This window comes from Henckelia pumila, unplaced genomic scaffold (genome assembly GCF_033568475.1).
Source record: "Henckelia pumila isolate YLH828 unplaced genomic scaffold, ASM3356847v2 CTG_461:::fragment_3, whole genome shotgun sequence".
Classification (NCBI taxonomy): Eukaryota; Viridiplantae; Streptophyta; class Magnoliopsida; order Lamiales; family Gesneriaceae; genus Henckelia; species Henckelia pumila.
Window position 1 is genome coordinate 1,074,679 of NW_027331831.1, and position 22,974 is coordinate 1,097,652.

General features: G+C 32.2%; 1 protein-coding gene across 2 annotated transcripts; it reads right to left on the reverse strand.

Moving 5' to 3' along the window:
• Nucleotides 1–12,828: 12,828 nt before the first annotated feature.
• On the reverse strand, nt 12,829–21,141 carry LOC140872082 (homeobox-leucine zipper protein HDG11-like). 2 transcript variants are annotated; one of them, XM_073274814.1, is made up of 12 exons: nt 21,077–21,141; nt 20,652–20,718; nt 18,090–18,242; nt 17,096–17,213; nt 16,809–17,000; nt 16,173–16,610; nt 15,943–16,035; nt 15,651–15,860; nt 14,395–14,578; nt 14,024–14,292; nt 13,816–13,905; nt 12,829–13,239 (listed from the first exon to the last, which is right to left on the reverse strand). In XM_073274814.1, the coding sequence occupies exons 3-12, from the start codon at nt 18,200–18,202 to the stop codon at nt 12,856–12,858; spliced, it is 2,091 nt and encodes a 696-aa protein (XP_073130915.1). In that variant the 5' UTR covers nt 18,203–18,242; nt 20,652–20,718; nt 21,077–21,141; the 3' UTR covers nt 12,829–12,855. The 2 variants fall into 2 exon arrangements, with proteins under 2 accessions (XP_073130915.1, XP_073130916.1); XM_073274815.1 differs by lacking the exon at nt 20,652–20,718 and having other exon boundaries at nt 21,077–21,140.
• Between the last annotated feature and the right edge of the window lie 1,833 nt (nt 21,142–22,974).

The following is a 22,974-nucleotide window of genomic DNA, read 5'->3' on the forward strand; positions in this document are numbered from 1 at the left end:
TAAGTCTGAGTATTGTATATCATATATCCAAAGATTGATGACCAGTCTAAGAGAACAATCCGTACTCTTGAGGAAATGCTACGAGTGTGCATGTCATGGATTTTGGTCCAGCTTGGAAATATCATCTTCTTTTGATTGAATTCGTACTCCAGTAAACACAACCTTATGGTCTTGGTGTTGTGGTGAGGTGGGATAACTGTTGCTCTAACATTGGGAAAATGTTGGAATTTTCAGACCATTTATTTTTGTTAGAGTAGATGTCCTGCAAGCCAAATGTTGGTCAGGGATTTTATTGACTCAAGTGTAATAACAATCTTTATTTTAATATAATTAATCTTTTATCTGGCATTTTCTTTATCTGTATACCCATGCAAGTTGCATAGATAAAGACCTTGAATATACTATAGTAAGATATGAGGTTGTACATGTGATGACAATCATGAAACACATATTATTAATTACTGTATATTCTAAATCAAGTTCCTAGTCGATTGAGCCGTCCATAATAAGGATAAGGATCGCTCGAGCTCGAGACTAGAATCTGTGATGATGTGTACCACGTTTCATTGGTATGAACATAGAGATGTTCAATCATACAGATTGGTGCTCATACGATGAGTTCACTGAACTACCCTCCCTCGGACTTCCCAAGTGGTTATCATTCATCGAGTGGATAAGTCCGTGGTTATGGTTGTACACCATTAGTCCTTACGACCCGGGACAACACTGAGGCTCTACATGCTAGGAGCCAGTGCATTATAGCCGGGGATTCACCGCTCACCTATGGGTGTGGATATCCTATGTGATAAAATGAGATAATAGTGCATGAAATCTCTGGTTAGAGTATAAGATGTGTAGTAGATTAAAGTGTTTACCAAGTTACACATGCGATGCCACTATGTATTCTCAAAGACATCACATCGTTATCAAAATTCACATGCAACCCTCGATGAACCAATGATTGCAGTTTCGATCGGGATATATGAGATGAAGGGACTGTACTGTATGTTAACCATAATCGACTGGTTCTTGCAGGCACTATCAGTGATACCTAGGGAATCATGGGGCGGTGCTACTTAACGCTCTTACCATGATTCGATGGGTTAAATCAGAAATGAGTTCTGACATTTTATGATCAAGGAGTTGATGCGTAGAATGAGGCTAATAAGGGTAAGCCTGGACCCACAGCTAGTTGTATCCCTGAACCATTGAGGGTTACACAAGTACTGATTTCCCTGTTTCCGTTGAGATAATAAATTCAAAGAGTTGAATTTATGTTAAACAAATTTGGCTGGATCGATAGATAAGCTTTATAAATGGTTTATAAAGGCTTATAGAAATTTTGAGAGCAAAAATTAATTAAAAGAGTTTAATTAATTTTTCCGAGTTGGACTCGGATTTAAGGACTCACTCATATATATATATATACGATATATATATATATATGGATATATATAATAAATATATATTTATGGATGTTGGACCTTATATTTATAATAATATATTATATATATATATATATATATATTATATTATTATATTAAAAAAAAAGGAAATAAATGAGTTGTCTCCCGACAACTCATTTACTCACCCCAATCAATATTTCAATTGATTGGGGTTGAGGCATTTTAGAAGAGGAGAAATGGTTTCTTCTCTGTAATGCTCTTCTATTCGAAGCTCTCTCCTCTCTGGTTCTGCTCTCTTCGACCAGTCATATTCTTCCTTTTCTCTTCGATAAATTTCTTCTTCTTTTAAGTGCGAATTAGAAGAGGAACAGGAAATCCGATCGTGGACCTGATTTGAAGAAAGGAGGAAAAATCCAGTTGATTGTTCGTAGGGATTTACAACAAGAGCTATTTTTGAAATTGTTTCGAAATAGTTGGAGCCATCGTCAATCTTTTAAGATTGATAGGTATAAATCTCTTAACTCCCTACGTACATGTTAGGTATCAGCTGTCCAGGTGACCTAAGACTTCTCCTTTCACTCGTTGAACGTTCCTTCCTGCAAAATAACAAAGAAAACCAGCAGCAAGAAGAAAGAGCAGAAAAGAACAGGAAAAAGAACGGCAGTTCAATAAAAAGGAAGAAATCGGCAAGCACCGGGGCTCAGACGCGTTGACTCTCCAACAATACAACAATCCATGGTGAAGACACAAAAGGATTTCCCAATCCCAGAAAACCCACGCTCGCTACGCTCACTGCCCTCTCCAAAGGATCGTTCGCCTCACACAGAGGATATCTTCACGCTCATCTCATAATCGTGTGAGCTATACCATATATAAGAGGATAGGGCTGATCATAAAGGCATCCGCCCACAAAGAAGGGCTGCTCCATGTTTTACGCAGAGAAGGAACACACAATTCAAAGGAGGAGGCGCACATTTAATTCCTCACGACTGATAAGAGAAGAAGGGGAATTATATTATGGTTTGTACTGGGCTGTGAAAGTATAAGATAGTAATTGGGCCAAAGCCCAACAAATCTCCACCTTTTTGGCCTAACACCGGTTCACTGATTATGAGAGTCACTTACAGTCATCATCATTGCCCCACAACAAACACAAAGTCAGTACAAATCAGTCGGAAGTATCAAAGTTTAAAATTTTCAAACACGATCTAAACTTTTCAACAGATAAGCACTTAGTTCCCATATCAGCAGGATTAAATTCAGAAGGAATCTTTTCAAGATAGACAATACCTTTTGCCACCACATCACGAATGTAGTGGAACCTAACATCAATATGTTTAGTTCTATCATGAAAAACAGGATTCTTACACAGTTGGATGCCGGATTGACTATCAGAAAATACAACAACTTCACCTTCAAGAAAACCAATTTCAGAAATGATTCCTTTCAACCAAATAGCTTCTTTTAACGCTTCAGTTACAGCTACATACTCAGATTCGGTGGTTGAAAGGGCAACAATGTGTTGTAATTGAGATTTCCAGCTAATACAAGCACCACACAATGTAAACACATAAGAAGTTGTAGATTTTCTATTGTCCCTATCATTGGCATAATTAGAATCCACATATCCTATCAATTTAACACCAGTTTCAGATCTGGAAAATTTTAAACCATATTTCACAGAACCATTCAAATATCTCAACAGAAATTTGAGAGCTTCCCAATGGTAAACTCCGGGATCAGACATATAACGACTCAAACAACTCACAGAATAAGCAATATCAGGCCTTGTTCTAACCATTAAATACATGACAGAACCAATAGCATTTGAATAAGGCACATTCTTCATGCATTTAACATCATATTCAGTTTTAGGAGATTGCTCTTTACTTAGAACAAAATGACCAGCTAGAGGCACATTGACAGGTTTGGCATTTGACATGGAAAATTTACTCAAAACCTTCTTAACATAAGTATCCTGATTCAATAAAATGATAGACTGCTTTCTATCCCTATAAATATTCATGCCAAGAATTCGTTTAGCATCTCCTAGGAATTTCATATCAAATTTAGCACTCAAGCAATTTTTGACATGCTCAACAGTTTTCACACAAGAACTAATCAATAGCATATCATCCACATAGATAAGCAAGAAAACTGAAACTTTAGCATTTTGTTTGAAATACAAGCAATGGTCATAATTACTTCTAGTAAAGCCCAAAGAAAGCATGCATTCATCAAACTTTTTATTCCATTGCCTAGGAGATTGCTTCAAGCCATACAGAGATTTCTTGAGCAAACAAACATGATCAGGATACTTATTATTAACAAAACCTTCAGGTTGCCTCATAAAAATTTTCTCATTTAGTTCACCATGTAAAAAGGCAGTTTTAACATCTAACTGTTTCAACTCCCAATCAAACTGAGCAACAAGGGCAAGCATAATTCTAACAGTAGTAAATTTCACAACAGGAGCATATATTTCGGTATAATCTATCCCTTCTTTTTGAGTAAAGCCCTTGGCTACCAACCTAGCTTTAAATCTAACAGATTCAGATTCATTTTTGATCTTAAACAACCACTTACAGTCCACAACAGAACAATTTTCAAGTTTAGGCACAAGAATCCAAGTATTGTTAACATGCAAAGAATTAATTTCTTCTTTCATTGCATTTAACCATTTCCCAGAATTTTCAGATTTTAAAGCTTCGCCATACGACTTAGGTTCAACATTATCAATAGATTCAAATACACTGAATGCATAAGAAGTCATGTGAAAGTTATCAAAGTGTTGTGGAGGCCTAATATTCCTTCTAGACCTATCTCTAGCTAATTGATAATCATTCAAGTCATTTTCATGCACATTTTCAACAGTTTCCTCATGCACATCAGATTCATCAATAGTATTTTCAGATAGATTATCAGATACTTCATCCACAACAGGCACATTCTGCACATTTTCAGAAACAAGACTTGGACCTGACAAATGCTCCACCTTGTTTGGAGCAGTGGCAGGTTGGGGAATGGGTAAGGGAGCAGATAAACATGGAAAATCAGATTCATTGAAAACAACATCCCTACTGATTACCACTTTAAAACCAGTTTGATCCCTTAACCACAATCTATAACCCTTAACCCCATCAGGATAGCCAAGAAAAATACATTTTACTGATCTAGGTTCAAGTTTATCTTGTTTTTGATGCACAAATGCAGAACAACCAAAAACTTTCAAGTTTGACAAATTAATTTGCGTACCAGACCATACAAATTCTGGACACTTACCATTCAAAGGCACAGAAGGGGACCTATTTATCAAATAAGCTGCTGTACAAACAGCTTTACCCCAGAACTTTTTTGAAAGACCAGAACATGCAAGCATACACCTCACCCTTTCAAGTAAAGTTCTATTCATACGTTCAGCAACACCATTTTGCTGAGGTGTATAAGGGACAGTCTTGTGTCTTTGAATACCAGATTCAGCACATAGGTTGTCAAACAGTTTGTTACAAAATTCAAGACCATTATCGGTTCTTAGAATTTTAATTTTCTTACCAGTTTGATTTTCAATCAAGTTTTTCCAGTTTTTAAACTTTTCAAATACATCAGATTTGTTTTTCAATAAAAACACCCAAACTTTCCTTGAAAAATCATCAATCACAGATAAGAAATATTGATTTCCACCATGCGTGGGCACACTAGCAGGACCCCAAACATCAGCATGCAAATATTCAAGAATTTCAGAAGTGACATATTGTTTGGGACTTGGGGAATGTGGAAACTTGACCCTAGATTGTTTGCCAAGAACACATGCATCACAAAATGGCACACAAGACAATTTTTCAGTACCAAAGTAACCATCTTTATGCAAAATTTATAAACCTTTAGAACTCATGTGACCTAGTCTTTTGTGCCACAAATCAGTTTTATCACTCAAGACAGCATTCACAAAGTTTTGCATACAAGATTCAGGTTCAGCATGACAAACATACAAGTTTCTCAATTTTTCAGCTTTGAAAATCACCAAAGAACCTTTCAAAATTTTCATTACCCCGTTACCCCATCTACCCTGTAATCCATCATCTTCCAAAGCAGCATAGGAAATCAAATTATGACATAAATCAGGAACATGTCTAACATTTTTCAAAGTCAGCACATAACCTGAATCAAATTTCAAACATACATCACCAAGACCAGCAACTTGGCACATCTTTTCATTAGCCATAGAAACAGACCCATGCTTCACTTCTTTATAATTAGAAAACAGATTTTTGAATGGAGACATGTGAAAAGTGCACGCAGAATCTACAAGCCATTCATTTTCACACAAAGCACTTGAATGCACAGAATTCACAGTAGGCACATCACATACTTCAGTCACCATAAAAACATCACCCATGTTTTCACTAGAAGAAGCCATATTAGCAATATCATCATGCTGATTTTTGTAATTCTGGTTTTGTTTTTGTTTAGGCCTTGAACAATCTTTAATGTAATGACCTGTTTCACCATAATTAAAACACTTTCTATTTTTAGGCCTCGACTGAGATCTTTGCTTACTTTTACCTCTGTTTTTAGCAAAAGATTGGTTATGATTGTTTGAATGTCTTTGAAAACGATTTTTAGACCTTCCCCTAACAAACATAACCTCACCAGAATTATTACCACCCCTATTGCTTTTCAAATCGATCTCTTTGCTTTTCAGACCATTCACAACAGTTTCTAATGTTATATTATCTCTACCATACTTAATAGCAGATTTAACATCACTGTAAGAATCAGGAATAGCATTCAAGAGAACAATAGGTGTGTAATCATCAATGTGTTTATCTCCTGTTTGCTTAATATCTTGAATTAGTTTGGTAAACACATCAATATTTTCATCAATGTCCTTGCTCAAATCTAGTTTGAAACGGAAAAATTTTTCAAGTAAAAACAATTTACTCGGTAGTGAAGTCTCCGTATAGAGCTCTTCTAATTTTTCCCAAAGTTCTTTGGCCGATTTCAGTTTACCCACTTTTCTTAACACATAATCAGATAAATTCAAGATAATAGAGGAGTAAGCAAATTCATCCATTTCAGCTTTTTTCTCAGCCGTTTCGGCAGCAGGATACGACAAATCTATTGCTTTGAAAACTTTTTGTTGTATTAAAATTCCTTTCATTTTCTGCTGCCAAATTGAGAAATCAGTTTTCCCATTAAAAGGTTCAAGATTAAAACCAGTGAACGACATTTTTTCACACAGAAAAATCACTGAAACTTTTTCACACACAAAAAAGGCAGTAAACTCACAAATAAGAGCAGTCACAACGGAAGCCACTTAAAATCACAAAAGTAACACAGTCAACGCAAATAAGCACATAAGTCCTAGAAATCTACCAGCACGTAATCCCAGAACCTAAACCGCGGCCAGCGGCTACTACAAATGCGATAAAAGAGGTTCAAGCCAATTTACCAGAGCGAAACTCTAAGTAAGAGTTTCGATCCCACGAACCAGAACGACACCCAAAGGCGACGAAGGAAGGCACGCTGTCCAGGAGGCTCGGCTGCAGTTGCTGTCCAGGCGGCTCGGCTGACTTGACGACTAACCAGTGACTCGATGGACGGCGGGCAGAGGCAGCGACGGGCAGAGGCAGCGACGGGCAGAGACAGCGACGGGCAGAGGCTGGCGGCGATGGCACCCAAAAACGACGGCGAACGGCTGCTGTCCTGGACGCGGCGGTGGCTCGGCTAACCAGTGGCTCTGATACCACTGTTAGGTATCAGCTGTCCAGGTGACCTAAGACTTCTCCTTTCACTCGTTGAATGTTCCTTCCTGCAAAATAACAAAGAAAACCAGCAGCCAGAAGAAAGAGCAGAAAAGAACAGGAAAAAGAACGGCAGTTCAATAAAAAGGAAGAAATCGGCAAGCACCGGGGCTCAGACGCGTTGACTCTCCAACAATACAGCAATCCATGGTGAAGACACAAAAGGATTTCCCAATCCCAGAAAACCCACGCTCGCTACGCTCACTGCCCTCTCCAAAGGATCGTTCGCCTCACACAGAGGATATCTTCACGCTAATCTCATAATCGTGTGAGCTATACCATATATAAGAGGATAGGGCTGATCATAAAGGCAGCCGCCCACAAAGAAGGGCTGCTCCATGTTTTACGCAGAGAAGGAACACACAATTCAAAGGAGGAGGCGCACATTTAATTCCTCACGACTGATAAGAGAAGAAGGGGAATTATATGATGGTTTGGACTGGGCTGTGAAAGTATAAGATAGTAATTGGGCCAAAGCCCAACAGTACATTTATTTAAACCATACGAGTGTCCAAGAAAATTTTAAACGTCAAAATTAAATTTAAACTTCCGCTGCGTTTTGGACACGATAGAGATCCGAGATCCAACAATTTTATGTGTGACCGATATTTTGGTCTCATCCTTTGAGGAGTAATATAATAGGACCCATCTTGATAACCATGGAAAAATTAGAGGAATTTCGGTACTACACGATTCTGTTTTGTTATTGAAATAACTTGAATTTACTGAGAGATAAACTTGAAGATAATAACTTGGAATAACTCGTAGAAGATGAGCAAAACTAATTTTGAGGTTGTGATGAGGATAAATTTTAGTCGCTACTGTCATTTAAATACTATTTTGTTACTTAAGAATTTTAAGCTTCCACATGTTATCTTTTTGTCTTCGTAAATGAATATTTTGGTTATAAATAGATTTGATTGGATAAATCTTATACTCATTTGCAAATAACACGGGTGTCATTGACTCCGGAGATAGGGTCCATAAGTTTTGTTTGGAACATATATATGAGAATGAATAAGATTTGCTGGATGTTGAAAGAATTTTTTTAACATATAAGTACTTAGTAACTTGTGAATTATGTGTATCAGGTGTAGTGTTGTAACACAGACGATAAAATGTAGTGCAATAAAGAATATAACACAAGTACTAGTGCCAAATTAAAACTTAACTCCCTTGAAAAATCAAGTAAGTAAACTGCATCATAAAATTCAACTAACAAAAATAATCAATAACCACATATGCAAACACTGTGAAAATTGAAAATCAAAAATCGAATCAATGAACAACTCCCCAACGACCAAGTGTTGTGGTTAGAGTAGGGCTGACATACCGTACAAAAATATCGACTTATATCGATATCGTACCGAAATTTTTTCGATATACAGATATTTTTTCGATATATTGAATTTTTTTTTTGGTATCTATACGGTATCAATATGAATTTTTTCTATACCAAAATTTCAAATTTTCGATATCGATATGAATTTTTTTTATACCGATATTTTTATTACGATATACCAAAAAACCACCCCTAATTGAGAGTCCTCAACAGTACTTCATGACAACACAACACAACACAACAAAACACTGATGCTTGGTTAATCGAGCTCTTCAGAATAATTCGATCTTTAACCTAAAAAAGATCTCTTGATAGATACCAAAACAAGAAAAGAAGAGTTTCATAAAAAAATAATGTCTTTTAAATATAAGAGATCATATATAGAGTTAATTCTATTAATAGTCTAGAAAGACAAAACTCTACTACATAATATTATCAAAAAATAAAATAAAATATATTAAATAAAATAAAATATATTAGAAATTTATGTCTTGCATGCCAAGACATTTTTCCTTTCAGATGTCATTTTTTTTTAACAAGAAAATTGTAATTTAGAAAGCACATAAAATAAATATGAGCAAAATTTGGAAAATATGTTTGATCAAACTTTAAAAAAAAAAGAAGAAAGAATAACCATGTTCGATGTAATGAATTGTAATGTCTTAATTACATTCGATGACTGTTTCCACTATATCAAGATGAGTTTTTCTAGCGTGCTTATGTACTCACTTACATGTATTTTTGAATTGCTCTAAAATACACAAAGATTGAATCAAATAGTTTTAAAAATATTTTTAGTTTGTTATCTGTGCATTATATTAAGATCGTTATTTTATAAATAATTCCTAATTACTAGACTAACTTTATCTTTTTAATATTGCACAATAAAACCTCTATTTATATTAACTCTATCCCAATTATATTACTATGCTTTTTTCATACAGAATGTTAATTATACTGACAAGTTTCTAATTTTAATTTACTCTTATTTAATTATGCTTATATAAATGATTACCTTTCCAATAGTGAGTCTTTATTTCCACTTCATTTTTTGTTATTTATACTTCATTTAATGTATAAACTTTATGCATAAAGGCCAATGACCAATTGGTCTAATGACACCAATTTCTCCAAATTTGGGAGAGGTCAAGGATTCTAAACCCACAACCCCACCCCTTTGTCAAAAAAAATAAAATTATGCACAAATAAAATCCAAATAACATAATTATATGATTCCAGATTAAATAAAGGTATATTAGGAAAAGAATAAAAAAATTATTAAATAAAGATACATGCTTATATATTTGTATAAAGATTTTATTGCACCAAACTCCCCATGTGATATATTAAAAATACATTTTTTTCCTCCTGTGAAATTTTAATAGACATCTTAGATCTTAATCTTTTGTAATAGTTGCAGGTTAACTCTTGCCTCAATGAGTTATTGAACACGCGTAATTACATTGTCTAATCAACAATTTTTTTGATAATATTAGCTCTATGATACAACATTAGGTCTATAGTACGAAAATATCATTTTATTGTAGTATTTTTTTATATTTACTCTAATATATCACGTGTATTTGTGAATACAAATTATGTATTTTGATGTGGGTGATGTATATGAGTAGATATGAAAATTATTACAATAATAAAAGGTCATTTTCGTATCATAATCCTAATATTATATTTAAAAAATGGTTATTTTGGCGGAAAAACAGCGCATGTTTAACAAAATCATCGTGACAAGTGTTAAACGTGCAACTATTACAAAAGGTTAAGGACTTGGACGCCAATTAAAATTTCACAAAGAAAAATTGTGCATTTTCAATATTTCACAGAAAGTTTTGATGCAATAAACTCTATAATTAAGACACATCACACATGTAGTACTAAAATGAAATGAGTGTACATTGAACGCTAAATGCACATAAATAAACAAAAAATAGTGATCACGCAGTGATAGAAGCTCTATGCGCGTAAAACAGGAAAAAGTAGTACTTGCCAAAGATGTAGATATATATATATAAATAAAAGTCACGTGCGATGCACGTGAACATTTTTTATTGTAAATAAACGTTGTTAAATAAATTAATTGAGATGAGAAGATATTAACAAGCAGTTAATAAATGATTTTCATAGTAATAATATATACTTTTTGAAAAATAAAAATATATTACATTTCTTAGTGATATAATCAATATAACATTCGACATTGCAACTAATAAAAATATTTGTAACATTTTCGAACAATGTAACACTTGCAGTTTCAATGTTTATATTATTTATGGTCATGATTATTTTTCATGCACATTAACAGTTTAGAATAAGACATTATCAATAAGCTTATAAATATAAGTGTTACGTTTATTATATTTTTACATTAACATAATATTGATATTGAAACTTATCTAATTATTACAGCTCGATCGAGTTTTTTATTTTTTTTTTATTAATCTTGATAAATTGACATGCTTCATACCATGAATTCGTCTTATTTTCTATCTAATGTATGTATGATTTATTCTGTATTTGTTAATAAGTAAGATATGTTAATCAAATTATATTAAATATGATTTTATTAATTTTCTATGTTATATGTTGATCATTATTGATTTACGAAAAAAAAATTGGTATAGATGATTCATTCTAAACCTTAATTTAAATTATTGCGTCATATATATTTTTATTTTATATGTGGGATTTTCTCTTTTTAGCGATTTTCATATCATGTATTTTTTATTCTCCATGAAAGAATCATAATTATTATCATCATCTTTAATAACAATTCTTGTGATATACTATTTTCATCAATTATTTGCATTTTTCTATCGTTATTATTTAATCAGACGGTCTCTTTTTTATGCTAAAAATATTTACTTGCAAAGAATAACAAATATTTCCTCATTTTTCATCTGCGTTCTGGTATTTTATCGTCTTCCATTACTTATATGTAAGTATCGTTAACAATCATTGTATTTGTTGAAAATAATCTTTTCTTTTTTATTTCTCTTTTTCCAAAATCTACTGACATCTTTTTGCTTACAATGCTCTCATTGCTGAAATTTTTGATTGAATTTTGAATGTCTTTAATTACAAATGTAACATTCCATATTTTATCTCAACCGTTTTGTTGCATATTTTACTTTATTTACTTATCTGGTTGAAAATTTGCATCAATGTAATTTTTACAGGATCTTTAATTTAATGTGAGATGTGTCATCCATAATTTCTAGACTTTTTTTTTTGATTTATTAACTAACCCATAGTAGATTGATTAACATAGATATATTTACAGACTTCAATAATATTTAAATAATATCAATATTATAGTTTTGCTAAAAACAATTGTCCAACTCTTGTAAAAATATTCCTTCATTAATTGTAACATCATCTCGTAAAATAATTGTTATACTTTTTAGATTTTTTGAGGATGAAAACTATTTAATTTTTTAAATTTCAACTTTTACATATATGATATTTGTGTGTTGGTTTGTTCTTTATTTATTATTTTAGATTAAAAATGGACTCCACATGAATTGATTTATTTCAACACCAATGTGTAATTTAATTTATATATATATATAAATAATGTTTAAAAATCTGATATTTTGTTATATTTATAAACTCATGATATAACTATTTAGTTCAATAGATCCTTACGCAAATTAAAATACATAATATTTTTTGTTGAAAAAATATGTCATTCCATCTACAAACAAATAAACACTAAAGTATTTTGGTGTTTCAATCTTTTAGGAAATTCGGTAATTATTTAATTTAATTAAAATTTTTGTGAAAAAAATATGTTCACTTTATCTACAAGAAATAAAAACTAAAGTATTTTGATATTTCAATTTTTTTTTTTAAACTGGAACCTTATATAATATGCACACATTGTCAATTTTGACCTTATCATAATAATTGATTTTACAAAAGTATCCTCATAAAATTTATCAAGTGTGTACTAACCAATGACAAAGTTGAAAATACATAATGATAAATTTTGACCTTGATTTACACTTTGATGATGATGATATAGATAAGTAATATAATATATTACTTTTATGTCCTAGCCAATATTTAACTTTTACATTTATATCCTTATATTATTTATTTTTACATAAATTTGTGTAGAGTAAAAAAACAAAGTTGTAGATTCACAATTGTAAAAATTTACCCTTTTATTTACACTTTTAAATAATAATAATAATAATAATAATAATAATAATAATAGAGTAATATATATATATATATATATATATATACACACACACACAATAAGAATCGAAAAGTATAAATGTCACTCCGACTCTGAACAATCGAGAGCCGTCTTTATCTTTTGAATTGTTGAACTTAAAAGAGCATGCAGAATAGCTACAGACTCCATATTCCGTTCCCTCGACAGTGTGCCGTAGCACATTAATGTTTGAAAAGCCACAGTCACGAGAGAACCGCTGGATTTGCCCTTACCCGAACTGAACGATGATCCAACTCCATCATCAGTACGACCATCTCTAGAAATCACGAATCCAGATGGAAGTATTGGAATCTTGGTTGTGTCCCCTCCATTCACAGCAACAACGACAGATGGTAAATCTATAGGGGCATATATCACCATCGCCCCAAGAGGGTCAATGCAACTCTCTTGCAGAATCAACATGTTGCTCTCCTCGGGTACATAAGGCTGCTATGCAAACGACATTGTTACCGGAAAAAAAAAGAAGGAAAAGGAAATTTCGAATCAATTTAGGACAAATTGTCGAGGATTTCAATTTATTAAATTAGATATATCATTACAGATGTTGCTCAGCTCACATGCACAAAAGTTGCACTTGATCTAAATAAATAATTTTCTTACTTTTCAGCATCGTTATATTTCATTTATAAATATAATAGAGTTACCAATCCAGTGATAAAAAAAAAATGTGTGAATGGAGTACAAAGTCCGAACTCAATGTGTGTGGCTAATTCCAAATTCTAAGCTGTTTAACAAAATGCGCTTTGCTTAAATTTAAAAGAATGATATTTTCTTTGAAAGAGATATTGTGCTAACTATGTGCCAATAAGGTCTAAGGTAAATGTTAAGATGAAATATTCTCATCAATGCAGCCAAAAATGTCACATACGTTGCACAAAAACTGAACTACAGTTGAGGTAAATGTTAAAAATGAAATATTCTCATCAGAACATCATTATTTCCAGATGCACGAGACTCGGAACTTCAAGAAATATAGCACCCTAGACAAGAAGAGAAAGTAACCTGAATGACAGAGACACAGTTTCCAGGATGTGTCCCGGTTGAGATGTGTGCAATCTCATTGGAAATATTTCCATTAGACAGGACATCCCACTGCATGAAAAATACATTTAATCTTTCAGCCTTACTAGAAAATGAAATCATTTCAAGAAAAATAAGACATGATGCGACTATTAGGAAACCAAAAGACAAAACTAGCAAGTTTAAACACCTGAGCTCTATTTTTCTCATCTTTGAAGAAATCAAAGAGAGTTTCATAAGAAAAGGGAAGCCAAAGAGAGGTTGCAGCACTCAAAATCAGACCATTAGGCAGCCCTTGTACATTGCTTCTATGGAGTGAGACCCGCACTCCACTGCTATTCGAAGCTGACGAGTGGGAAAAATCTAGTCTATCTGACATGCTCAATTCTTCACAAAAGTTCATGACCATTCTATGGCAAAGATTCTTCAAGTTCCTTCGGCCCTCGGGCAAGCCAATAACTGAATGAACAAGATAAATATAAATCACTTCATGCTCAGTTCCCAAAATCATAAACCCTCACATTATGGGCAATAGAATGACATATTATAATTATATGTTACCCCCTTCAAGAGAATGTTTATGTGTCATAGTTGGCCCCACTGAGAATGCAATCCTCTCGCACATCCTTTGAAGGGTAACTACCCACCTTGTAGCTCCATACGCTTGACAATTACACACTAAATCTCTATACAAGCGATGGGTCAATGATTTATCGTCCACTTCAACATGCTCAATCCATGTAATCTATCAAGAAAACAAATGCTTTTAGATATTCCATTTCTTTATCAATATGTGCAATGGATGTGCAAACAGCGGGATGAGCGACTTCCAGAAGAGACATTATGTCTTATTTATCTTTTCATACCGACCAAATTTGCATCAACTACTTGATTTACAATCATCAGTATGCTAGCTCGTGAATTTTTGCACGGTGAACTCTGAGTACACTTTTTGGTGAAAAAGTTCATCAATGTTTTAAAGACCAGAAATTAAATTTGTAAAAAAAAAAAAAGGATAACTACAAAGAAAAAAAATGAAGATAATGTGAGGAAAAAAAAATTTAGTTTCAAGAATTTCTTCAACTCAACAAAGAGAACAAATTAGTGACACATGAAAAAATAAAGGAGGATTTAATTTTAACAAAAAAGATATCAAAATAAAATTCTAAACATTTGCTAATATAGTATACATAATGTTGATTAATTTTTAGGTATAGAAAATGCACCACATGAATTAACTTATACTGGAAGGGGTAATTTTTTTTTCTTTAAAGTGAGTCGAACAATAAATAATGTAAAAACTATATGTTGAATCTGAAAATAACTAAAATTCATAGCTTTTCGAAATATGAATCTATTTAAAATTCCTAACATTGAAAATGAAGTGAAATCAAAATTTATAATTCAATGCCATCTTTATTAATCAAATAAAGTATCTTATATTAGGGCAAATAATTTAGAATTCAATTATGAATATATGAGCCCCTAAGACAATTAATTAAAAAAAAATATCTATATTCAGCACCCAAAAGCAGTGAATTTTAAAAATATAACTCATTTTATTTTCTAAAATTTATGTCTCTAGTGTATAACGACATATCGGAATCATTTACGATTTATTATAACATGTGCACTTGAAAAGTTTTGAAGCACTCAACATTTGGTTAAATGAAAAAAATCCTACCAATTGTCTTTTTAAAAAAAAAATGATAAGCATTTTAATAACATTCCTCGTTTATGATGGTTATCATCATCTTGGTGCAGACAAGAACAATCAAACCACAATAGTCAATCTAATAAGATTGCATTTAACTCACATTAGATTTTCCATTTGAAATATCTTCAATCATACATCCCGAAGGAAACTTCCGAGAGTGATATGGAGCAGAATCTTCAAGCTGTTTGATGAAATCATAGGATACATCGACTAGAATCCAAGTGCTTGAGTTAAGCTGTCGGCAGTAGCGAAGAAAAATGAATTCCCGGGGAGCCACAAGAGGTGACAAAACGTGTAATTTTCCATACATCTGCACGAACATCATCATATATAAACCTCATAATGCCTTACTCATTGCTAGCACATAGAAAAACTGCTCTTTAAATCTTTACCAAATTCAGAGAACCACCAAACTCTCCAGTATCAATCACTTCAATGGTCCCTGATTCGTTGATAATAGTAGGAAACAAATCCTTCCATTTCTTCTGGAATATTAACAATGCATATTTGTATTTGAAAGCAGGAAGTAACATATAATAATAATAATAATAATAATAATAATAATAATAATAATAATAATTCACATTATATGTTGGACAAGGAGAGCAAACGAAGTTTGTACCGAATCAAGAAGCATTTCAATTAAATCTGTTGCAGCAACTGCCACCACTCCTGAATCTTTTGAAGATTCAATCCGAGCATTCACAAGTTTTAAATGATTTGTCTTTGGAAAAAGCTTATAATAACTATCGTGATGTATAAGAGATCTCCCATCACTGGAGGACTTGATCCAGACAGACTCTTTCAGGTGTAAAAGCTCCACAAGCTCATCCATGGCAGTAGCAGCTATCCCAATAATGAGAGATTTTTCGAGCTTCTCTATTTCAGTTAACTGATGCTGTGATTTCAGATCCTGTAATTTCCATGGCATTTGTTCAAGATCAGGAGCAGCAGTGGCGCCCATTTTGTCACCAACTGAATGATTTTCGGGCGTCTCTATAAAGGACCCAATTCCAGGAGGAGACGTGGTTAGTTTTTGCATGTCAATCAAACGTCTATGCTGCAAAAATTTGGCAAAAGACCATTTAAGAAATGCTCCAAATAAACATCTAAATAGGAAATACTAGAGCTGCGTTAAAAAACAATTAGCTCGATCAAGTAACATTTAAGTGCAACGTCTCTGGATATTCCACCGTTTAAATAGAAAAATTTTTAGTTACTATCTGAGAAAAAAAAAGGAAAAACTGATTATGATCACCTCTTCTGTCAATAGTACATTTTCCATCTTCAACCTCTGTAACACACCATGTTTCTCGTCTTCCCCAAGAGCTGAACCAATACAAGACTGACAAAGGCTATTTCTTACTGCCTCCTGCATTGCAAGATTCTCACTGCGAAATCTTTCATTGGCAGACCGGAGGACATTGTTTTCAGCTCTATCACTTTGCGCCTAAAAAATATTACATTGAATTACCACATTGCATATGAAACCTGAGACTTAGAACATTTACGAAAAAATATGTTTACATAAAAACTGTTTAGTACCTTTTTCTGAGTCCTTTTATTTTGAAACCAGAACTTTATTTGCGTAGGGTCAAGACTTAGTTCCCTGCTCAATTGCTGCCTTTGGTTCTCATCTGGGTGGGGGCATTCCTTAAAAAAACTGCATTCAAGTCATCAGCACCAAAGAACCTTTCAACAAAAGTATAAAGAAAGGTGAAAAATATTTTAAAGATAACCGATAAGGCTAGAAAGTCGAGAAACTTTTTTAGTTAATTCATCAAGAAATGTTGAAACTAGAGCTCAGATGATATCATAATTTTGTCATCCCACCATTTGTTAAACAAAACAATAATTGGAAAATAAGAGTATTTTATATACACGTTCCCAGAATTTCTGGAAAATAGTTCACAGAAATGTACTTTTAAAAGTTGAATAAGGTTGTTATGTATATTTGGTCGTCGTTTCTGAATGACATGTTTTCTAATTAAGATATCTTATTTAGTTTATCAGATTATTTAATTTTTCCATTATAAAAGGATAATTTAAAATTTAACAATAAATTATTTGAGTTAAAATACAATATAACAGTAGAATTGTTTTTAGGAATGATGAAACATTGAAATAATACAATGATTTTGTGGAAATGAAATTAAATTACATTTTCTATTAAAATAGTTTGAAAACAATATGAGCATATTAGTTAACATTTTCTGGGAAATGAAAGCATTTCCAAAAAAACATAAAAAAACATAGCTTACTAGGAACTCTCAAATTTCTCCTTGCATTAAAATCCCTCTATTTCGATAAAGAGTTAATTGATGGAAGATGCGAGAACAGATGTGTTATTACATAATTATTGAGAGATATAAAAACCACAACACAGTAAATGATGGACTCATCATGGAATAACAACAAAAACGGGAAAATTAGTTTTAAGTGGCTTATGCATTAAAATGCATGAGCTGAAATTTACCAGAGCAATATGGTGAGACTAAAATATTTCTACTAAAATGAGGAGTTAGAATTTAATATTTACGCTTCCAGCCGTTGAATTTGTTGCTCAGAATGCCGTCGAAATTGTGTCTCCCCTTTTTGCGAGTTGTTGGTTTCTTTGTCACCTGATCCACTTCCTCCTTCAGCAGAACACATCTCTTTGTTTCAAATGATAAGAAATATTTTTTATTCCCAGCTGCAGAATTTGACCAGGACAAAATAAGCATAAAAAAATTAATCAGAATAGAAAATTTGTCAATAATAAAAAAATGACAGATGAAAAGGATTTCAAAATGGTCCACATTTTTTAATGCTTCTACATTTGTATTCTTTGCTAGAAACAATGATGCTGAATGCAACTACGCAAGTGCAGCAAACTGAGTAAACAAAGCACTCGGATAAGTTCAGAAATCCTGAAGGGACATGCAAGCATCGAGAATAATATAGTCTATGAGAAGCAATTAGGAGATAAACAAGTCTGTGCATGTATAATGTCCATTATAAACTAGAATGACTGGGATTAAGCTTGGACCATTTGTCACCTGTATTTCACTTACTTCAATATGGAGTAGTGTCCAGAATTACCACAACAATCTTTAAATGAAATAATTAAGAGAAGATGAAGTAGATAATCAAGATCACTTTTAGAAAATTTAAAAGTAAGGACGCACATGCATATGATGATGTATATAAAGGTGGGCGCAGAGGACAAACCTCCCAGTATTTATTCACTTCTTTCAAAAGAAGTAGCAATGGTTCAATCAATCAATTAGGTATAAAATCGCATTTCAGAAAATGATGGTGGCATAAAATCGTCTAGCGATTCCAAATTTATTGGCTTATAATGTGGATTGAGGAATAGATTATCCATATTTTGGATTTGGACATTAAAATCACAATCTGCCATCATTAATGAGGATCCATAAATATCAGGAATGATGACAAATTGCATGAGAATAAATTATTCGTAATTAATAGTGAATAAAAAAACAAAGTATTCCTCATCTATCATTACAAGTTCATTTATACAGGTAGATATATACAAATTTATCGCAATTAATTATATAAATAAGACATTCTTATTCTAGAATATCCTTATCTGTAATAAGGAATATTTGCAGATCAAGTGGGGTTGAACTAGCTATATAATAAAAGGTTTCTTGTGTATCTCTACAAGTTCATTTTTTTTATACAGAAAGATGCATACTAATTTATTTGAATTATGCTCTTATCCTGGAATATCGTTATCTCTAACAAGGAACGTTTGCGGATTAACTGGGGTTAAACGTAGCTAACACTGAACTTTAAGATAATCATTCTAAGAAAGTTATGTTCCAAGCTGGCCTTTACATTTATTATTTGAACTAGATTCATTAGAATCACAATCTGCTATTCATTAATGAGGATCCTTAATAATCAGTAATGATGACAGATTGCATGAGAATAAATTAATGTTAATTAATAGAGAATCAAAAAAACAATGTATTCCTCGTCTAGCATTACAAGTTCATTCATACAGGAAGATGCGTACAAATTTATCGCAATCATAAATAAGACGTTCTTAATCTAGAACATCCTTATTTATGATAAGGAAAATTTGCGGATCAAGTGGGGTTCGTTAAACTAGCTATATAATAAGAGTGTCTTGTTTATCATTACATGTTCATTTATACAGGAAGATGCATACAAATTCATTGCAATTACAATTATATAAACAAGAAGCTTTCATTCCGTAATATCGCTATTTCTAATAAGGAATGTTTCTGGATTAAGTGTGTTAAACTTGGCCAGCATGGAACTTTCTTTCTCATAAAGTTCTGCTCTACTCTGGCCTTTGTATTTGAACTAGCATTAGAATGGTAAAGCATCAATTTCAAATAAAAAAGCAATCTTGTCATGTTAGGTATCCGCCATCGTATGCCATTTGTTATACAAGGGATTTATGAATGCACCACACCTATTTCTATGTCATCTGTGTTTATCAATCTTGTTCAACAAATTTATCGAGTCAAGGCTTATCTGAAAATACACTGCTTGCAAGAATTTCAATTATCAGTGTTCCCCAACAAAATTACTTTAACTATCAGACACCACCTATACCGACAAGAACACTAGGCTTGCAATAAATGTTTGAATATAGTTTAAGACCGACAATCAACATATAAACATTTTTAGACATCGCTGTCAACCTTTTCCAAATTGAGATGATTTTTCTTCAGAGACCAATGAATTACGACAAAAAAACTTTCCACCCTTATTTTGGGTCTTAGCTTTATTTTGCACATTCCTTAAGTAGTTCTTGCTAATCGAATTATGATGATCCATTTTTTCAAGTTCAAAAAACAAATAGCTATACTAGTATCTTTAAAAGATACCCTCAATATTTACGAGGAAAAACATCGATAAATTTGATAATAACGCCATTCATCAAAATTCCAAACGTAAAAGGCTACACAGGTATTTTCAAATATGTTCATCCATAGATTTAACCACACTAACAATTTTGCAATTATTAGGCATGAAACAATTCACATATTCCTATAGCAACTTCGGAAGATTCAGATATCCTCTCTTTTGTTAACACAAATATTAAGGAGCTCTTTACCAATCAATCTACCATGTGATCTCCATTCTCAGTTCCACATCAAGGAAAACCTCATAATGGGTTATTGCTGCACCAGCATGAGCAATAATTATTTCTAAAGTAAGGCATTACTTTCGGAATTATCTCAAAAATTCAAGTTACATACTAAAAATTTTTGTTTCATTTATACTGCACTGATTATATCACAGAATTAACACCATATCTGAGACCTTACAACAGTTTTCTGGTAAAATTTCAAAATCCTGCATAATACCATACATTCTCGCCAAATTAATCATAGGAAACTGAATAGAAGCTAAAACATAACAGCATGTAAAGATTTTGAAGCCATAAGATTTTTCTAACAGATTAGTTTTCAGCCAGTTTGAATTCAGCCCAGACCGAGTCTTTTTTTTCCATTTGTTCTGCCAAAATCATCATTTTACCTGAAAAACAAAGGAGCGTACAGACATCCATACCGCAGACGGACGGCAGAGGATTAAGAATGTGGTGTTTTGTTTCAAATTTGAAGACACTCCCTAACTCAAGTTTGATTTTAATATGATAAGTATTTTTTTTAATTTGATATTTTTTTGAGTTTTTTTTTTTTTATTTGAGATTGGGATACCAATTAAAGTGTTCTTGTTTAATATATATAGTATAGATATTTGAATTTTGCTTAAACATGAGTATTATTTTTCATCAAATTTGTCGAAATATAATCATAATTAATTAATTACTAGTTATCGAAGCACACGCGTTGCTACGTGCAACGCGTGTAATATAATAATCCAAACGTAGTATTTTGAGATAAGGATCGGAATTTTATAAACTATATCAGTGTTTACCTTCAAGGATTATTAGTGTTATATTTTTCAGGAGAGACATGAACCTTAACCCGCATAAAGGTAGACGTGGGAAGTTATGGACGAGAGATTGAGAAAGGTGGGAGGAAATGGAGAGAGTCGGGAAAGTTTATCATATGAAATTATCATTTTGTCCTCTTTGATAAAAAAAAGAAAAAAAAAAAGAGACGAATGATATATTAGTCCACCCACATTAACGATTAAAATCAGTTTTTTTATGTGATTCACCTATTATTATATAGTAAATAAATAAAAATAGGGAAAATTGTGTTTTTCTCTTTTCTTTTATTTTATTTTATTTTCTTTTCCTTCTTATTTTTATTTTTTATTTATTTATACGAATATTTTGTCTGCGAAGCTAATCTAATACCAAATAATATTTTTGTGGTGCTAATGTGTGCGCTACCACATCAACAATTTCAATAAAAAAAATAATTATCAAAAATAAAAAATACTTTATTAAAACTGAACTTTTATAACATATAAATTCAAAATCCAAAAAAATACAAACATACGTGATACGTGATCAAAAAATAATTTTTCCATTAGTTATACTGCATAGAAATTAAATAAAATAGTTCCAAAATGAAACAACATGATGTAATCAGTCATGGAAAAGCTCGAATTGGCAACATTTATTAATTACATGATTTTAACTTCTTGATTGATGTGATAATCAGCATAAGGAAACAGGTCTTCGGGGATAGGGATAGCAAAGGGGTGTGTCTGAGGCAGGTTTGGCTAAACCCGAGACCCGCCCCGCCTCCCTTTGGACTGGACTGGACCCGCCCCGTTCCGCGAACCCAGCGGGTTTCGGGTTAAAACCATTGGATCTGTCAAAAATTAAATAATTTTAAATTTATTAAATTAAAAAATATAAAATTAACAAAAATAATTTAATTTAATTTTAAATATATATTGATAGTATTTAAAACAAAAAAATATATTCTCACAAGTTAAAATTGATCAACTTGTAATTAATTAATAATTATTAACCAAAAAAATATTATAATGATACATTTTTATACTAAATCTATCATAATAAAATAAATTGATTTCAATCCAATAATATTATACACTAAAATTATGGATAAAATATTAATTATTTAGTATAAAAATATGATTATATATTATTAATATTACATATTTAGTTTATATTTATATATATACATGTACATTTTAAATTTATTATATATACATATATACATGGCGGGTGGGGCGGGTTTGGCCAAATCTGGGACCCACTCCGGACCCGTTTGGTGCTTGTGGACCCGTTTAGGTGGGTCTAGACCTATTCCGTCGGGTCGGGTTTGATGCTAAACCCGACCAATTGCCATCCCTATTCGGGGACCATTTTTCAGATAGAAATGAAATTTTTTTTCGGATTTATGTAAATCAGTGGTAGATTTGCTATGAAATCATTATTTTTTTTCGAATTTTTGAGTAATTAATCAGTTTGCCTTTTCATAAAATATAAT

Coding starts and splice junctions, on each gene's coding strand:
- LOC140872082 (XM_073274814.1), bottom strand. CDS start 18,202: ATGTGTTCTGCTGAAGGAGGAAGTGGATCAGGTGACAAAGAAACCAAC. Junction 14,579..15,650: donor TTTCAAATGGAAAATCTAAT/GTGAGTTAAATG, acceptor TTTTCTTGATAG/ATTACATGGATTGAGCATGT. Junction 14,293..14,394: donor TAAACATTCTCTTGAAGGGG/GTAACATATAAT, acceptor TTGTTCATTCAG/TTATTGGCTTGCCCGAGGGC.